The 16,805-nt window shown below is 45.4% G+C and overlaps 1 protein-coding gene across 1 annotated transcript; it reads left to right on the top strand.

Annotated features, from left to right (window-relative positions):
• The first annotated feature begins 1,537 nt into the window (after positions 1-1,537).
• On the top strand, positions 1,538-16,480 carry HTATIP2 (HIV-1 Tat interactive protein 2). The gene is made up of 6 exons (XM_046637785.1): positions 1,538-1,752; positions 2,099-2,294; positions 4,018-4,125; positions 11,845-11,982; positions 14,497-14,558; positions 15,530-16,480. The coding sequence occupies exons 1-6, from the start codon at positions 1,649-1,651 to the stop codon at positions 15,753-15,755; spliced, it is 834 nt and encodes a 277-aa protein (XP_046493741.1). The 5' UTR covers positions 1,538-1,648; the 3' UTR covers positions 15,756-16,480.
• The last annotated feature ends 325 nt before the right edge of the window (positions 16,481-16,805 follow it).

Below are 16,805 nucleotides of genomic sequence, written 5' to 3'. Positions count from 1 at the left end.
CACCTCAGCATGGCTTGAAGAGTGGTGCCATGTCCATGCCCAGGATTCGAAGCGGCGAAACCCTGGGCCACCGAAGCAGAGCGTACGAACTTAACCACTTGGCCATGGGGCCGGCCCCGGATCTGTGCATTTTATTGTATATTAATTATGTCACAATTTTAAAAAAAGAAAGAAGGGGACGGTGGACACGAGTACAATTGATCATCTCTGCAACAAATTTGATGATTGAATTCTTGAGACAGTGTTAGCTGACAAGATTTTAAACTGCACTTTAGTGGAAAAGCTTTAGAAACTCAAAGGGAAGAGTCCAAGCACCGTAACAGGCCAGTGGAGGGGTTGGGGACCACTCTGGGCTCTATCAGTCAAGGGTTTTGACTGCAAGCAACAGAGAGTAACTCTGGTTAGCTTAAGCAGAAAATGCAATTATTGGAAGAATAACAGGAAGTATAATGAACAGATTCCGACAACAGGCAGGAATTAAAGGAGGAAAAACACAGCAACCATCACACCATCAGGTCACTGGCAGATCATAGGATGCCACTATCCAATACCTCTGCCCCACCCTATCTCAGGCTTCCACTGCATCTTTTTATTACTCTCTTAAAAGAGAAAAACCTGGATGGGAGTGTCTGATTGGCTGACCCTAGGTCTCCCTACGTGTAATAATTCCCAAGGAGATGGGAGAAGGAACATATGATTCACTTGGCTTCTAGGGAGGGAGGTGGGTCCCTGTTTCCTACTTATTTTGGAATTCCCTAAAATAAGACTAGTGTTTGAATGCTGGGCAGCCAAAAATGACCAATGTTCGTAACACACTTTATCTCGGTTGTTCTGATCCCTGCTTGTGATTCTTACTCTTGTCCAGGAATTCCAAGATCCAGCACAGGCCCAGTGTAGACAGTTATGTCCTAAACTGTCCATCTGGGCTGCCGACAGCGAACCACGGATCAGGTGTGGAAAGTCACCCTGGCTCAACCATCTAGGACCTGGGCAGGGGAACCAGTTATACTGGTGGGGAATGGTGAGAGCATGACTTACACAAGAGAAATATTTGAAAGGCAGCTGGGATGACAGGACCCGATTAATCTGTAACGTGGAAAGCCCAAGAGAAAGGAGTCAAAGGTGACAGCCCAAATTTCTGGCTTGAGAAAGGAGGGGTGAGGCGTGTGCGAATGTATAGGGACAGTGACACTCAAAAGACGCAAAGAGTAGGTTCGTTTTATTCCCATTTGGGGCGGTGGAATGGGAAGGGTTAAGTTTTTGACGTGGTAAATTCGAGATGAAGATCGACATTACAGGTTTTAGAAAAGGACCAGCGAAGGTCAGGTCCATGGGCTGAGGTCTTGGATATGGGCTAGCTCAGCCCACGTGGCGAGTAAGAACGCGGGGAGAGCGCCCCGGACTTTCCCCCATCTCCGTACATCCTCTCCAGCCGGGGCTGCGCACGTGCTCGCGGGCCGCCTCGCCCGCCCCCAGGCGCCCGCCGCGCGCCCTCCCGGAGCCGCCCCTCTGGGCGGGGCGAGACCGCGGCGCCAAGTTCCCAGGAAGACCGGGCTGGGAGCGCGGGCCTGGCCGTTTCCGAGCCGCGGCGGACCCGGGAGGGCGCCCGGCGAAAGGGGCGAAGGGCCTCAGGGAGGGGGGATGCCCGATGCCCGGGCCTGCGGCGCTGAGCGCGGCTGCGGCGGTGGCGGCGCTGGTGGCTGCCCTGCTCTTGCTGCGGCCTGAGGACGCGGGGCCAGGGTCTGGCTCCAGGTAACCCCTCCGCGTGGGGACCGAGCTGGGCCCCCGCACCCCTATGGGCGGAGGAGGGAGGGGTCGGACCGGGGATACGGTGGGAAACGAGGCCCTTGGTGCCAGCAGTTTGTTTCGCCGGGCGCAGTCTCCTGTTCCGGCCCCTGCCGAGGTGGGGGTTGGCAGGGACTGGGGGCGGCCAGGGCGCCCAGCTCCGCAGGTGACTCAGCACTTTCCCCAGGGCGGAGGCTGCGGGGAATAATGGTATCTTCCTCCAGAACAAATAAACAAACCTTGTTCCCAGGGGTAAGCACGGGCCATCCCTTAACCATGCTAAGACTAGCCCCTGTCAATGTTATATCTGTAGGATGGCAGAGACAGAGGCGCTGCCCAAGCTTCGGGAAGACTTCAGGATGCAGAATAAATCTGTCTTTATTCTGGGCGCCAGCGGGGAAACCGGCAGAGTACTCTTAAAAGAAATCCTGGAACAGAGCCTGTTTTCCAAAGTCACGCTCATTGGCCGGAGGAAGCTCACCTTCGACGAGGACGCTTATAAAAATGTGGTGGGTATTTGAGCTGGGACTAAAAATGTGCCAGCAGCGGTTCTGCGGGGAGAATTTATTTCGTGCCTAAAGCATGGACGTTGCCCGGGCAGTGGTGGAGACGGGGAGAGGGGATCGGAAGTGGCCAAGTGGGTCTCTGAGAGCCCTTCCTGGAAGCTGGAGTCCTGGATTGTAGGTGCTGGCCGGCCTCCCCCGCACTGTGTGGCGTTGGGCAGCCCTTCCCTCAATCTAGACTGCTGGAAGGCGGTCCTGGGCTGTACGGGGGCTGCGAAGGCAGAGGAGAGCAGTGTTTTCAGGATCACTCAAGCTGGGTGCTAGAGACAGTCTCATGACTTGGGCACTTTTCTCTACCACTTTGCTTCTTTTGTCCACCTGTCCACTCCACACTCACGTGTCAGTGAATCAGAAAATGCTCTGCAGAGCATGGCAAGGTCTATGGCGGTGAAAGGTGGGGCTATTCAGTTTCTGGAATTTGCCCTGCCTGACTCCCCAGGGCTGCAGGCTTGTGTCTGTAAGTGGAATATTCCCTTCACTGTCACTTACACTTTTATGGTTAACCAAATAACACTCGAGATTTTAGTCTGGTGCCAATCCCCCAAGTATTTGAAGTCTGAGTGTCATGGAGGTTCCTTTCCCCATTTAAACTGAGTTATTTGTGAGCTGCCTTAAACTAGTGTAATCCTGAGACCCACAACTAGAACTTGGTCCCACAGGTTTCACAGGTGGAACATTCCAGGTAACAAATAGTCACACATAAGTCTTCTTGACTCCTGTAGGTCCATGTTCAGGTCATTTTGCATATGTCTTTGGTCCATCAGGACTGTTCTGTTTAAAATGGACATCTTTGCTCAGACTTAGGCAGGTAAGACGTGGTCTTCACAATCTGGCCTCATGGGGCCTGTCAGATACTTCTGGTAATTAGAAACTGAAATCGAGGTCTGTGTTTTGATGGCACATCTTTTGGTCATGAAGTTTATGCAGACGTATTTTTCTTCAGCATTGTGTACGATGCCAGGAAAATTATTTTGAAACAGTTGATGGTTGGGAAGGAAAGCAACATTTTTTATGGACCTCTTGGATGATAGGAACTTCTCAAACTTTGCTTTTAAGTTTCATGACAAACTTGGGAGGTTCTTAAATTTCAGTGAGCATGAGAATTACCAAGGGTGCTTCTGAGACCTAGGAGTATGCCTTTTGGCTGCTGGCCACACCTGCTGGCTGATTCAAATGCAGGTGGTTCATGGATTGGACTGAAGAAAAGATTATGAGTCACATTTTACTGCTGAAAAAACTGAAGCATATGATAAATAATTTGACCAAAATTACATTCCTAGTAAGTAGCAGGCCCAAGGCTGGAACCTAGATCTTTGAGATTCTGAACACCCTCCCCTGCCCCCACATTATACCTCACTGGTACCCTGCCTCGTAAGATACAGACAAATCTTTTATTTTTCCACAATGAAAATGATCATTGAAGCTAACTTTAGAGATCTGGATCACCCCCTAGTCCAGTTATATGCACTGTGAACATACAAGTGCATTGTTAATTTTGAATTCAGATTAATTGCTTTGTTGGTGGGAGAAAACGAGCTTGCAAAAGTTAGTGTTAAGTGGGCAGATTCTTCAGTAATGTTTTCTAACTAATTCTTTAAATCTGGGGTAGTTTTGTCTTTTTTTTTTTTTAATAACATCAGTTGTATACAGCTGTGTCCTTGTTGTCTAGAATCAAGAAGTGGTGGATTTTGAAAAGTTGGAAGACTACGCCTCTGCCTTTGAAGGTCATGATGTTGGATTCTGTTGCCTGGGTACTACCAGAAGCAAAGCCGGAGCAGTAAGAAAGAAATATCCCCTTTTCTCTTTTTGTTGGCCAGTAATGTCAAAGATTCTTTTTCTTGCTCACTCTTTTTCTTTACATTTGCAGTGCTTAAATGGAAATAAACTCCTATCATTTAAGATTCTGTATGCTGCCCTCACCTTTGCTATACTGAACTTTGAATAGTACTAAGTTCCTCTTTCCTTCAAAGTAATCCTTGAGTTCAGGCCTGCGTGCTGATAAGTTCTGAATATACATGGCCTTGCCTCTTGTAAATATTGCTGTCACTGCATCCTCTAAGGCAAACCATTATGTCTGAGTAAAAGTAACTGCCTCATGCTGTTAGCAGTAAGCTTTTTTTTTTTTCCTTTATAAATGTTTTAAACTTAAAGTGTTCTCTCTCACTTGAATGATTTGTTTCAATCAGTTTTCATCCCAAGCTTTAAACTTCTGGGATCGAACATCAGAACCGAGGCACGATTCGGCTAGCCTCCAGTGATCACTCAGCCTCCAGCAATGATTCACCCCCAGTGGTGATTCAGCCTTAACTGACGCAGAACTGTTCTAACACACATTTTCTATTCTTTTTAATGGTGTTAAATTGCGTCGGCCCCTGTCCAGAAATCATAGTTTACTACATAGTTAGAAGTCATAGCGTACTTCGTAGATCCTGGGCAAGTGTTCATATATCTTACTTAATTTATACCTTGACTATAGTTTATCTCTCTGGCAGAATTTACTTGCTGGAGCTAAACATGTCTATTAAATATGCAGGACCACGATGCTGCCGTGGGTGTTTACCGGAGGTTTAGAAACAGGCCCGGGCATCAGAATCAGTAGGAGAGTACATGGGTAAGAACTATTGGTTCATGCCAGTCAAGGAGTGAGGCTCAGATCTATTTCTCTGGGCCTCCTGGTGGTCCAAAGAATAATTCTCTTTCTGTTTTCGGTAGGGATGTATTTCCAGATCTTCTGCAGGTCTCCCATGTCTACTTTGGGACACAGCTGGGTTTTGAGCTGTGTACTGGGAGGGGTGGATTATGGAGAAGTGTGACCCTCCCAGGAATCGACATGTTCTCTCTGCTAGAAGAGGTTGAGTTCCTGCTCAGCAGCAGGTGCCGTCTCTCCTGTCCCAGGCCCAGTGACAAGCGGCGTGCCCTCTAAAAGCAGTGAAACACTTTTATGCTAGTACACTGCAGGTTGTGCTGTCTCAAGTGCCACCGTGATTTTGGTGGTGACTCAGCAAAATAAGAAACCCTGTGTTAGGCATTGAGCAGTTGATTTTCATGACAGAAGGCAAGTCTCATTACAGGGCGCTCCAGGGAAAAGTAAATTGCTTTGTGACATTCAGATTGTATGATGCAATTTTCATCAGAGGCATCCTTCCCTATGGAGGATATTGTTTTAGATGGAGTTGTTTGCCCACTCCTCAGGCTACTCAGTACCTTTTGTTCTCCAAAATCAGTTTGAAAAGATAAAAGTAATTAATGAGTAAGCAAGAGAAAGACTAGTAAGCCAAATATAGCCTCAGAAATGAGTTAGGGCTTAAATGGTTTAAAAGGATGGTGACAGAAAGTAAGGTGACATTTCCTCCAGAAAGTTTTTTTTTTTGAAACAAATTTAGATTAGATGCAATATAAAGTTTGCAGATCGTGATAACTTTAGGCAATTTAAAAGGGGTGACAGTTCACAAATGGCTGGGTAATAACAGTTGTTCAATGGGAGTTGTGGATTTCTAAGCTCACCCCACCTGGTGTTCTGGGTCAGCAGCCCTCTCTGTAGCAAAAGAGTTCATCTGACATATACTGTAAAGCTGGTGGCAAGCCTCATGTCATTCTGTAGCTGTTTTGTAACTGGAACACTCCACATTTTGCTTTAGCAATTTGAGTTTCCGGTAGACAAGCTAAAAGAAATTTAGGGTTTCTGTGTTGAAATCTGAGTAGCCAGCTTATTTCCCTATGACCTTCAGTGTATTCGTTTGCTGGGGCTGTTATAACAAGTACCAGAACCAGGGTGGCCTAAACAGTGGAAATTCACTGCCTCTCAGTTCTGGAGGCTGGAAGTCTGAGATCAAGGTGTCGGCAGGATCGGCTCCTTCGGAGGGCTGTGAGGAGAGGATTTCTCCAGCCTTCTCTCCTTGACTTGTCGATGGATGCCTTCTCCCTGTGTCCCTTCACAAGGCGTTTTTCCTGTGTGTATGTGTGTGTGTGGCTATGTCCAAATTTCTCCTTTTTATTAGGACACTAGTCACATTGGATTAAGAGCCAGTCTACTCGGTATGACCTCATCTCAGCTGATTACATCTGTATCTGCAGTGATCTTAGGCTCCTTGGGAGATTCTGAGTGGCCAACCCTCCTTTTTTGTTGGCGCTGCTTCAGGAGGCAGTGGGATGTATTGGTTCTCCTTGCCTGCTGGTTCTCCAGGTACCGTAATCCTGGATGGCCTTTACCTTGCTTTAGTGAGTAACCTGTGTGCTCGTGAAGGCCTTTGAAAACCAGATCTACGTTGGCCCTGAGTGACGAGCAAAAACTCCCAGATGCCACTGAGAATAGTGCTTTGTCCTTATTTGTGTATCTGTCCTTATTTGTGTAAAGAGAAGGACTTGGTTAGTGAGTTTGTGGTGGTGTGATGTGGTTCCACCTCTTCATTTGTCTCCTCATCTAGTGGGCATAGGCTCCAGCAGTCCAGGTTCTTGGATTCTGTTGAATGGACGATGCCATTAATGTGATGAATGCAGCCATTGTAACATTTATTAGGCATCGCTAGAGTCTCGTGGCGTCTGATTGTAATGATATACTCTGCTAATTCAGGGGCTTGCAAACTGCAGACTGTGGGCCAAATACAGCAGCCTGTATTTGTACAGCCTGTGAGCTAAGAATGTTTGTATGTTTTTAAATGGTTAAAAAATTCAAAAGAGGCGTAATATGTCATGACACATGAAAATATAAGAAATTCAAATTTCAGTATCTATCATTTTATTGGAACATATCTATTCTCGTTACTTTATAGATATTATCTATAGTTCCTGCTGTTCTATGATGGCAGAGCTGTGTAATTGCAACAGAGGCCTGCAAATCTGAAAATATTTGCTATATCATCCTTACAGGAAAAGTTTGCTGGCCCCTGTTGTAATCTCTACTGTTTTATTTGCTGTGAAGTGATGAGGTCCTAGATGGCTCCAGGGACCCAGATCATAGGCTCTATTTGGATAGCAAGTAGCTATAGCACCCTGGGCTGGGTATGCTGGGTAGCTCCTCTGGGCCTCTGCCTCCTTGTCTGTGCTGAGAGGGAGGTGACTTCTGAAGCCCCTTTGGCTGCAGAATTCTTTGACTATCGTAACACAGAGAAAAGAATGCCCCAAATGGAAAAATTTTATGAGAACATGGATTGACTCAGGAATCCTTAGCGTTGTTTGATGTTATTTTTCTATCCAGAGCCCTTTCTCTAACCAGGATCGTGGTCCCAACACTGTCTGTCAAATATAGAGATGCCATCCAGGACACAAACAAATGGGTCTCAGGTTATACTGTTCACTGTTCGTCAGCATCTCTGTTTCCTAGTCTAATTTATAGGGTTGGGTTGAAAAGAGTGAAGGAGAAGGAATCTGAAGCAGAAATATGGCCAAGTGGGACCCTTTACAGAATGATAGATCATCCCTTCTTGGAAAAGGACCCCCCCGACCTTGAGTGGTTCTGGAACGCTCGCTTGTCATAGCTGTCAGTGCTGAAATACCTTGGTAGGATTATTTGTTCTAAGAACAAGCTAGAGTGTTCCCAGTTTGCAGGCATTGGTAAAGAAGATCAGAGGAAATTCCTCTTAGTAGCTTTGGCTTTTAATGAGACTTAAAGAATCATTGGAGGATTTGACTCCCTTGATGTTGGTGGAGCCTGTGAGCATCTCTGCTGAGTCGTATCACGTTGTGTTTCTTCTTTCGAGCAGGTGCTGGAAAGGAAATTTATAGTGGGAACTTATTTAATCAACTCCTTTTTCTAGAAGGAATTCTAATTCCTAGCTTTGCGTGGGACACACCGACTATGGAATCATAAAGACACAACAACATGTGGACTTAATGCTCTCAGAAGAGTCGTCTTTTCTCCTGCCATATGGTTAGGGAAACTAAATACGGTTTTTCTGAAAATAGTCTTTCTGGGATACGCAATACCTTCTTTTAGTTTGTTTTTCTATTTGAGCCGTTAGAGAACAAGAAAGGGTATCAATAATAAGATTTTAAAGATAGCTCCCTTCTATCTATAAATGGAATCTTCCTCACTCCAGAGAAAATCGGTGTGTGTTGTTGTCTCCAAGTCAGTCACCAGGATCCACATTGAAGTTCTAAGTCCTTGAAAGCCGTTGACCCCTTTGCTTTCGAGTTTCATTCACCAGCTAAAAGGCCACGCATCACGGTGGGAGAAGTGAAATTCAAAATTTGTGGGCTTGGAAAAATGCGTATTTATAATCAGCTTGAGGGCTCAGGGGATTTGTGAAATCGTTTGGGATTAACAGCCATTGATTGCTCATAAAACAATATTTAGCTTTGTGCAGAGAGCAGCAATGGAGAAAGGTGTGGGCACCTTGTCAGCAGGGCCCATTGAGCAGGGCTGATGGCCTGAGCGTGGGGGTCTCTGCGGCGGCGTGGGTGCTCGTCCTCCAGGGCGCGCTTGTCAGTTGTTGGCGAGGCGGGTGAAAGGAGGGACGCCAGCGTCTGACGGCCCGGCTGGGGTTGATGCGCCTTAGCTGACTAATCAGATTGAGAGAGTCCCATGGTATTTATGTCACTTTAATTTCCATCAAACAATTGGAGACGACGGCACTCTATTAAGGAGAGGTTGATCCAGAACTAAAGCCAAATAAATTAGGGTCTCAGTTTAATCAAATTATCCCTTTCCTGGCTCTGGATTAAGTGGGAAAGAGCGTCTGTCTCCAGACTTGTGATTGGCTGAATCTTTCCCTTATTTTTAAAGAAGCTGATGAAAGAAAAAGCATTTTAACAGAGAGAACTATAATAATCCTTCCAAGAAATCGTGCTAAAACGACGATGATGAAAAGCCATTTATTTCACTAGTCACCTATGTGGTTTTATTGGGAATGATGAAGCTTTTATTCAAATCAGAGTTCTGGTGAATTAGAGTGAGGGGAACAAACAGATGTGGGACAGAGAGTGAGTGCTTTAGGATTTTTCTATGTAGTTTTGGACTGTTTCTCTTGGCACACTTGCAGCACATGTGAAATCTCAATCTGGAGAACGGCTCTGAGGAGAATCGCATCCCTCTCTCAGGATGTGCTGAGTAGTAAAACTGGTTTGCTTCCCACTGATGTCAAAAAGCAACAACGTGAATTTGAATCAGTGCGTAGGACAGGTTGGTGAGTCAGCCGTTAGGACGGAATGTCCTAGTATACAACACAGAAGGGGTGGTGATGATCCATGGGGAGAGAGGTAAGTTTATATCGCCTAAAGTAAGGTGGACAAATAGCACTGCCCTGCAGGCGGTGGATGTAGTTAGAAATGTACTGGCAGTGATGAGAAAGCAGTACCAGAGGGGCATTTGGGGTAATGGTAATGTTCTGCGTCTTAATCTGGGGGCTGGTTGCAGAGGATGTTCAGTTTATAAAAATTTATCGAGCTCTCTGCTTACAATATGTTCACTTTTCTTTTATGATCGACTTCAATCCAGAGTTTAAAAAGTTTGCTTGGGCCTGTCATTTTAAAATTGAATTCTGTATTAGTTTCCTATTCCTGCTGTAACAGATTGCCTCAGATTTAGTGGCTTAAGACAAGCTGAATTTACCATCTTATAATTCTGTAGAAATCCAACATGGATTTTGCTGAGATAAAATCCAGATGCTGACAGGGCTGTGTTCCCTTCTGGAGGCTCTAGGGGAGAAACCATTTCTTTACCTTTTGCACTCCTAGAGGCCACCACATGCCTTGGTTTGTGGTCCCATCCTCCGTCTGTAAGGCCAGCAATGGGAGATCGAGAGCTCCTCACATTGCATAACTCTGGCCTCCTCCCTGCTTCCCTTTCCACTTGTAAGCACTCCTGTAATTCCACTGGGCCCAGCTGGATAACAGAATAATCTTCTTTTAAGGTCAGCTGATTGGCAACATTATTGCAACCTTCACCCCCTTTGCTGTGTAACCAGACATGTTCACAGGTGTGAGGGGCCCTGTTGTGTCTACCACAGTTATGAATTAGTCATTGTCATTATCTAGAGATAGTGTGAGATAAGAAGGAACGTGGGTGCAGCAGAGAGCACCTCCCAGAGAGTCAAGAACTTGCATTCTCCTCTCTCACTTATCAGCTGGCAGTTTACCAGACCACTGGACCTTGTTTTCACAACTCCTTAATGAGAGGGTTGGACGTGCCGTTTCCTAGGTGCTCAAAGACACACATCTCCATACAAAATAAGACATTTAGGATTAATAACTACCATAAGGCAAAGTTTTAATTGAAAAAAAATTCACTGGGGCAGTAATCCAGTCTTTAGATTTGCAATCCTCGTTATATAAACTTCATTATATAATTGTGGGTACCTATGAAGTTCAGCTCCAGTAGACTTCAGACTTCTCTTCAAGTGTCTTGAGTTTGAGGATGCTGGAATTTGTGGTGGTCCCAAGAAGCTGTTACTACATGGACTTCCCTTTTCGGGGCACAGGCCCTTGTCCTTCAGGTTAGCCCTGGAAGTGAGTCTGTTCTATTGTTTGTACCACCCTCTCCCCTCTTCCTCTTATTGCCACTTAGTTCTTTTTTTTTCTTTTTTTTTTTTTTAAGATTGGTACCTGAGCTAACAACTGTGGCCAATCCTTTTTTTTTTTTTTTCCTGCTTTATCTCCCCAAATCCCCCCTGTACGTAGTTGTATATCTTAGTTGCAGGTTCTTCTAGTTGTGGCATGTGGGACGCCGCCTCAACGTGGCCTGAGGAGTGGTGCCATGTCCGCGCCCAGGACCGGAACCAGCGAAACCCTGGGCCGCCGCAGCGGAGCGTGCAAACTTAACCACTTGGCCACGGGGCCGGCCCCACTTCTTTTTTTTTTTTCTAATTGGATTTGTCTTTCTCTGCTTTCATTGGACTTTTATGCATTCATTCATATATTTTTGGAGCACCTACCATGTGCTGATGCTGAGATGTGAGTAAGAAGGACCCACTCACCACCCTTACAGGAGTGAGTCTAGACCAGGGCTCTCCACACATTCTTGATTATACACCTGTCAGTAAATGAATTTGAGGATGCACTCTACTAATATGTAAAGTATGTTGTAAAACATACACAAAATTTGGACATTAAATAGACTTTGTTCTCATAGTGCCTGGATGGTGTTCTCAGCCTTGCTTTGGGACCCCACCATGTTAGAATTGATACAGAAAAAAAGAGAAAACAAAGAGAGGGTTGTAAAGTTATTAAAAGACAAAGAAATTTGTCATTAAAAGCAGTTTCTCAGTCTATCTTACTGTTCTTAGTGCTCCTTGCAGATTTGTTTGGTGTCTGTGTTTCAGTGTCATTGTTCTTGTTTTCTCGCTGTGTCTGGCCTTGCTGCTAGAGCTGGTACGTCTGTCCAGAGGCTCATACTTGGAGCCTTTCCCAGGGTCTGTGCCTGACGTTCATGTCTTGCTTGGATGCGTTTTATTTGGATCCCCCCTCTAGCCCCAGGCCTCCTGCCCTGCCACCCAAGCTGAGTGGTAATCTTTAAGATGAACTCATGGCTTTTTGGAACTAACTCCCATCCTTTCCCCCTCAGGAGGGATTTGTTCGTGTCGATCGAGATTATGTCCTGAAGTCTGCAGAGCTGGCCAAAGCTGGAGGCTGCAAACATTTCAACTTGCTATCCTCCAAAGGAGCTGATAACTCGAGCAATTTTTTATACCTGCAAGTTAAGGTTTGTGGACATTTCTTTTTCTTTTTTTTTTTTGGTGAGGAAGATTGGCGTGAGCTAACATCTGTTGCCAATCTTCCTCTTTTTGCTTGAGGAAGATTGTCACTGAGCTAACATGTATGCCAATCTTCCTCTATTTTGTACGTGGGATGCCATCTCAGCGTGGCTTGCTGAGCAGTACATAGGTCCGTGCCCAGGATCCAAACCTGCAAACCCTGGGCTGCTCAAGCAGAGTGTGCAAACTTAACCAGTACACCACCGGGCTGGCCCCTGTGCACATTTCTATTTTTTGTATACTATGGAGAACCCTGGCTAATTGGCAAGACTAAGTCATATAAAATGCTAAATAATACAAAAAATGCATTATGTTACGCATTTTTTAATCGCTACAGGGACTGTCTTTTGCAGGTTTATATTTAGTAAAAAGGAGTGATTTGAAAGATAATTTCCAATGTCTTCCCCTTCTGCTGATTATCTGGTAATCATGAAATGAGATGTGGCAGCTCTGGTCTTGAGTGTCAGCCTGGAATCCTAACATTAGAAGAGACTTTGAGGCAGTGATTGTTAAACTGTTCCAGAGTAGATGATATTTTACTGTTGGGTATGGTTCTTACCCTCAAGGAATTTATAATCTGTTTGTCTGGGGGGATCCCAAGGCCTTCCCTAAGTAGGTAATTTGCTAGAAGGTCTCACAGGACTCAGCATATGGTCAGACTCACAGCTCTGATTTATTACAGTGAAAGCATATGAAGCAAAGTGAGTAAAGGGAAGAAGTGCTTGCAGTGAAGTCTGCAGGAAACTAGGTGCAGGCTTCCCAGAGTCCTCTTTCAGGGGAGTTGCAATTGCGGCATTTCTCCAGCATGAGTATTGTTTGCTAGAGAAATGTGCCTGAGCCCTGGAGTCCAGGCTTTTTATGGGGGTCAGACACGTAGGCACCCTCAGCCTAGAAAAAATTAGAGACTTCCAGAAAGAAGCAGTGTTCAGCATAAAGCACACTGTTTGTACAAATAGTTCAGACACAGTAAACTGCCCTTTTCAGTTGGGTGATGACAGGAACACTCCTGAAATCCACGTTCCCAGACGGAAGCCAAGCAAGCCTTTCTCAGCACAGCAGTCTCGGCCTGCTGCATCAGCTCTTTATTGCACACTGATAATAGAGACAAAACGTATCTTTGCAAAAAGCTAACAAAGAATCGTGTCCACATAAAAACTTGTATGTGAATGTTCACAGAAGCATTATTTGTAATAGCCAAAGAGTGGAAATAACCCACATATCCATCAACTGATGAATGGATGAATAAAATGTGGTATATGCACACAAAGAATATTACTCAACTATAAAAAGGAATGACACATGCTACAGCACGGGTGAACCTCGGAAATATTATGCTAAATGAGAGAGGCCAGTCACAAAAGGCCACGATTGTATGATCCCATTTCCATGAAATGTCCAGAATAGGCAAATCCATAGAGACAGAAAGATTAGTGGTTGGCTCAGGCTTATGGGGAGGGGATGGGAGTGAGTCCTCATTGGTATGGGGTTTCTTTTTGGGGTGATGAAATATTCTAAACTTAGATGGTAGTGAAGGTGGCACAACTCTGTGAATATACTGAAAAACACTAATTAAAAAATGTTTTTAAAAGAGCTACCTAAGATTACACAATGTGACAGGTTAAGTGTCAAATGAATGGTGTGAACAAGTCAAGAAGGAGGAAGGGAGCATGGTGCTTAATTCACGGGGCCTTCGGAGATACCTGGGGCCTGAGCTCCTGTGGTATTTCTGTTTATAGAGATGCCTGGCATGAAAATTCATGGTTTGTTTAGCAAATTTAATTTAGAGCATCATCTAATATAATCTGTGTCTTGAAATTTGGTAGCATTTTAGGAAGTGAGTAGTATTGGAGGGTCTGTGGGTCTTCTGACCCCAGAACTACTTGGAAACCAAAAAAGGTTGATGTCTGCCAGCCTGCAACATTAAGTCTGGACTAACAGGAGGTTATTTCATGGTTGCATTCCTGACATTGTCATTTACTCTCTCTGGATGTGGTTTTTTTTTTTTTAAAGATTTTATTTTTTTCCTTTTTCTCCCCAAAGCCCCCTGGTACATAGTTGCATATTCTTTGTTGTGGGTCCCTCTAGTTGTGGCATGTGGGACGCCGCCCCAGCGTGGTTCGATGAGCAGTGCCATGTCCACGCCCAGGATTCGAACCAACGAAACACTGGGCCACCTGCAGCGGAGCGCGCGAACTTAACCACTCGGCCACGGGGCCAGCCCCTCTCTGGATCTGTTTTAATATCAGTCACTTGAGAGGCTGGACTGACTGTGCCACCATTCCCTCGTTCCGTACACTTTTTTTAACTCCTTGCTGCATATCAGGATTGAATGATCTCTTCCTTAACTTCTCAGACTCTGGGACCTGCAGAAGCAGATTATCTTCAAGACCCCAAATTATTCTCTCAAGCGTTACAGTAACTTGGTCTTGGTTAAATACTGAAAATGTGGTTTTTGTTAACAGGGAGAAGTGGAAGCCAGGGTCGAAGAATTAAAATTTGATCGTTACTCCATATTTAGGCCTGGGTAAGTATTCATACTGCCTAAGAGTACACCACTGCCCATTATGCCCTAGAAGCCAGTTTTTCATTCAAAGAGGCTGACAGCTAAGATATCTAAGATATGACAGAAGTTGGCTGAAGGTGGATTGCTTTTCTGAAGGACCCCACCTTTTGGCTTTAAAGGAAGGGGTAGACAGTGGTGGGACCAGGTTCAGAATAGTCTGGAACTTAATGGGTAGTATTGGCTGCCTTCTTTTTTTAAATAGAACCTTTTGCCTCTGGGGGCTAGCCTGGTGGCACAGCAGTTAAGTTCGCATGTTCCACTTCGGTGGCCCCGGGGTTCGCCAGTTCAGATCTTGGGTGCGGACATGGCACCACTTGTCAAGCCATGTTGTGGCAGGCATCCCACATATAAAGTAGGGGAAGATGGCCACGGATGTTAGCTCAGGGCCAGTCTTCCTCAGCAAAAAAAAGGGGAGGACTGGCAGTAGGTGTTAGCTCAGGGCTAATCTTCCTCCAAAAACAAAACAAAACAAACCTTTTGCCTCTGTAGTAGTCTGCTCAAGCTGCCATAATAGAATAATACCACAGACCGGGTGGCTTAAACAACATAAATTTGTCTTTGCACATTTCTGGAAGCCAGAAGTCCAAGATTAAGGTGCCATCAGGGCTGCTGTCTGTTGAGACCTCTCTTCCTGGCTTGCAGACGGCCACCTTCTCACTCTGTGCTCACAAGGTCTTTCTTCTGTGTGCACGTGGAGAGAGAGAGATCTGATATCTCCTCTTCTGTAAAGATACCAGTCTTACTGGATTAGGGTCCCATCCTTATGACCTAATTTAAACTTAATTACCTCCCTAAAGGCACTGTCTTCAAATACAATCTCATTGTGGGTTAGGGCTTCAACATGAATTTTGGGGGCAAACAGTTCAGTTCCTAACACCCTCTGTGGTCTGAATGCAATTTATCATTTCATCCTCGGCTTTTTTCCTCTTTAGAGTTCTACTGTGTGATAGGCAAGAATCTCGCCCAGGTGAATGGTTGGTTAGGAAATTCTTCGGCTCCTTACCAGAGTCTTGGGCCAGCAGGCACTCTGTGCCAGTGGTGACTGTGGTTAGAGCGATGCTGAACAATGCGGTGAGACCGGGTGACGGGACGACCGAGCTGCTGGATAACAAGGCCATCCACGACCTGGGCAAAGCTGATGGCTCTCTCAAGCCGTGATCACACTGGAGAAATGCTTTTCACTGTAAACCTCAACACCCACCACCTAATTGGTAATTTCCGGGTCTGAAAAAAGTCAGCATGCTTTAACTGTGGTTCTCAGCCTCCCAGATCCAATCAAAGAATGGTTGTGCTCTGCATCAGCAGTTCAGAGCTTGGTTGTACATATATATACACATCACTAGGGGGCTTTTAAAATTATAGAGATACAGGGCCAGCCCCCGTGGCCCAGTGGTTCAGTTCATCACGCTCTGCTTCGGTGGCCCAGCTTCGGTTCCTGGGCACGGGCCTACACCACTCTGTTAGCGGTCAAGCGATGCTGGGGGCCCACATACTAAACAAAATCAAGGAAGACTGGCATCGATGTTAGCTCAGGGTGAATCTTCCTCAGCAAAGAAAAAAAAATATAGAGATTCATAGGCCCTATCTTGAATATTCCTAATCAGAATTTTTGGGGTGCAGGCACAGAAATCTGTGGTTTTGTTTTGTTTAGGCTGCTGGTGGTGGTTCTGATGCCCTGGGTGGGGAGGCTAGCTTTGAAATGCTTGTCTGCAGTCACAGCAGCAGTGCTGCAAACCTTATATATCATGCAGATGAGTTCTGTTCTCAAATTGCTGACATTCGTGTCTTTGAGTTACCCAGTGCTGACTACATGGGATTGTGTAAGTGAACATTGTGCCTTACTACTTCTTTAGAATATATAATAAAGGTTATTATATAACTGAGCTTATGTCATTCATGGGAGAACTAAGTCGGAGAATAAAAGTAAATGGACAAGTCCTGGGTACCTCTTAGATTGTTAGAAAATGCCCAAGTATCAGTGATAATATGCAGCATTTTGGCAAATGAGAGGACAGCAGCTAATCTTTATCAAGTGCTTGCCAAGTGCCAGCCTTTATGTATGCTATCTGTCCTTTAACCCTCCAAACAGTCCTTATAAGGTGATACTATCATCCCCATGTCTCAGATGGGGAAACTAAGGCTTACTGTGGTTAAGTGCCTTGCCCAAGGGCCCAAAGCTGAAGACCTGAAGCTAGGAAATGGCAGAGC

The sequence above is a fragment of the Equus quagga genome, chromosome 14, assembly GCF_021613505.1.
Source record: "Equus quagga isolate Etosha38 chromosome 14, UCLA_HA_Equagga_1.0, whole genome shotgun sequence".
In the NCBI taxonomy this organism is placed as follows: Eukaryota; Metazoa; Chordata; class Mammalia; order Perissodactyla; family Equidae; genus Equus; species Equus quagga.
The sequence above is the reverse complement of the archived record's forward strand: the minus strand, read 5'-3'. Positions and strand labels throughout refer to the sequence as shown.

Bases quoted from the DNA above. Each gene is read 5' to 3' on its own strand.
- HTATIP2 (XM_046637785.1), top strand. From the start codon at position 1,649: ATGCCCGGGCCTGCGGCGCTGAGCGCGGCTGCGGCGGTGGCGGCGCTG. The intron at 4,126-11,844 runs GTAAGAAAGAAA...TTTCCCCCTCAG, and splicing joins CCAGAAGCAAAGCCGGAGCA to GAGGGATTTGTTCGTGTCGA. The intron at 11,983-14,496 runs GTTTGTGGACAT...TTTTGTTAACAG, and splicing joins TTTTATACCTGCAAGTTAAG to GGAGAAGTGGAAGCCAGGGT.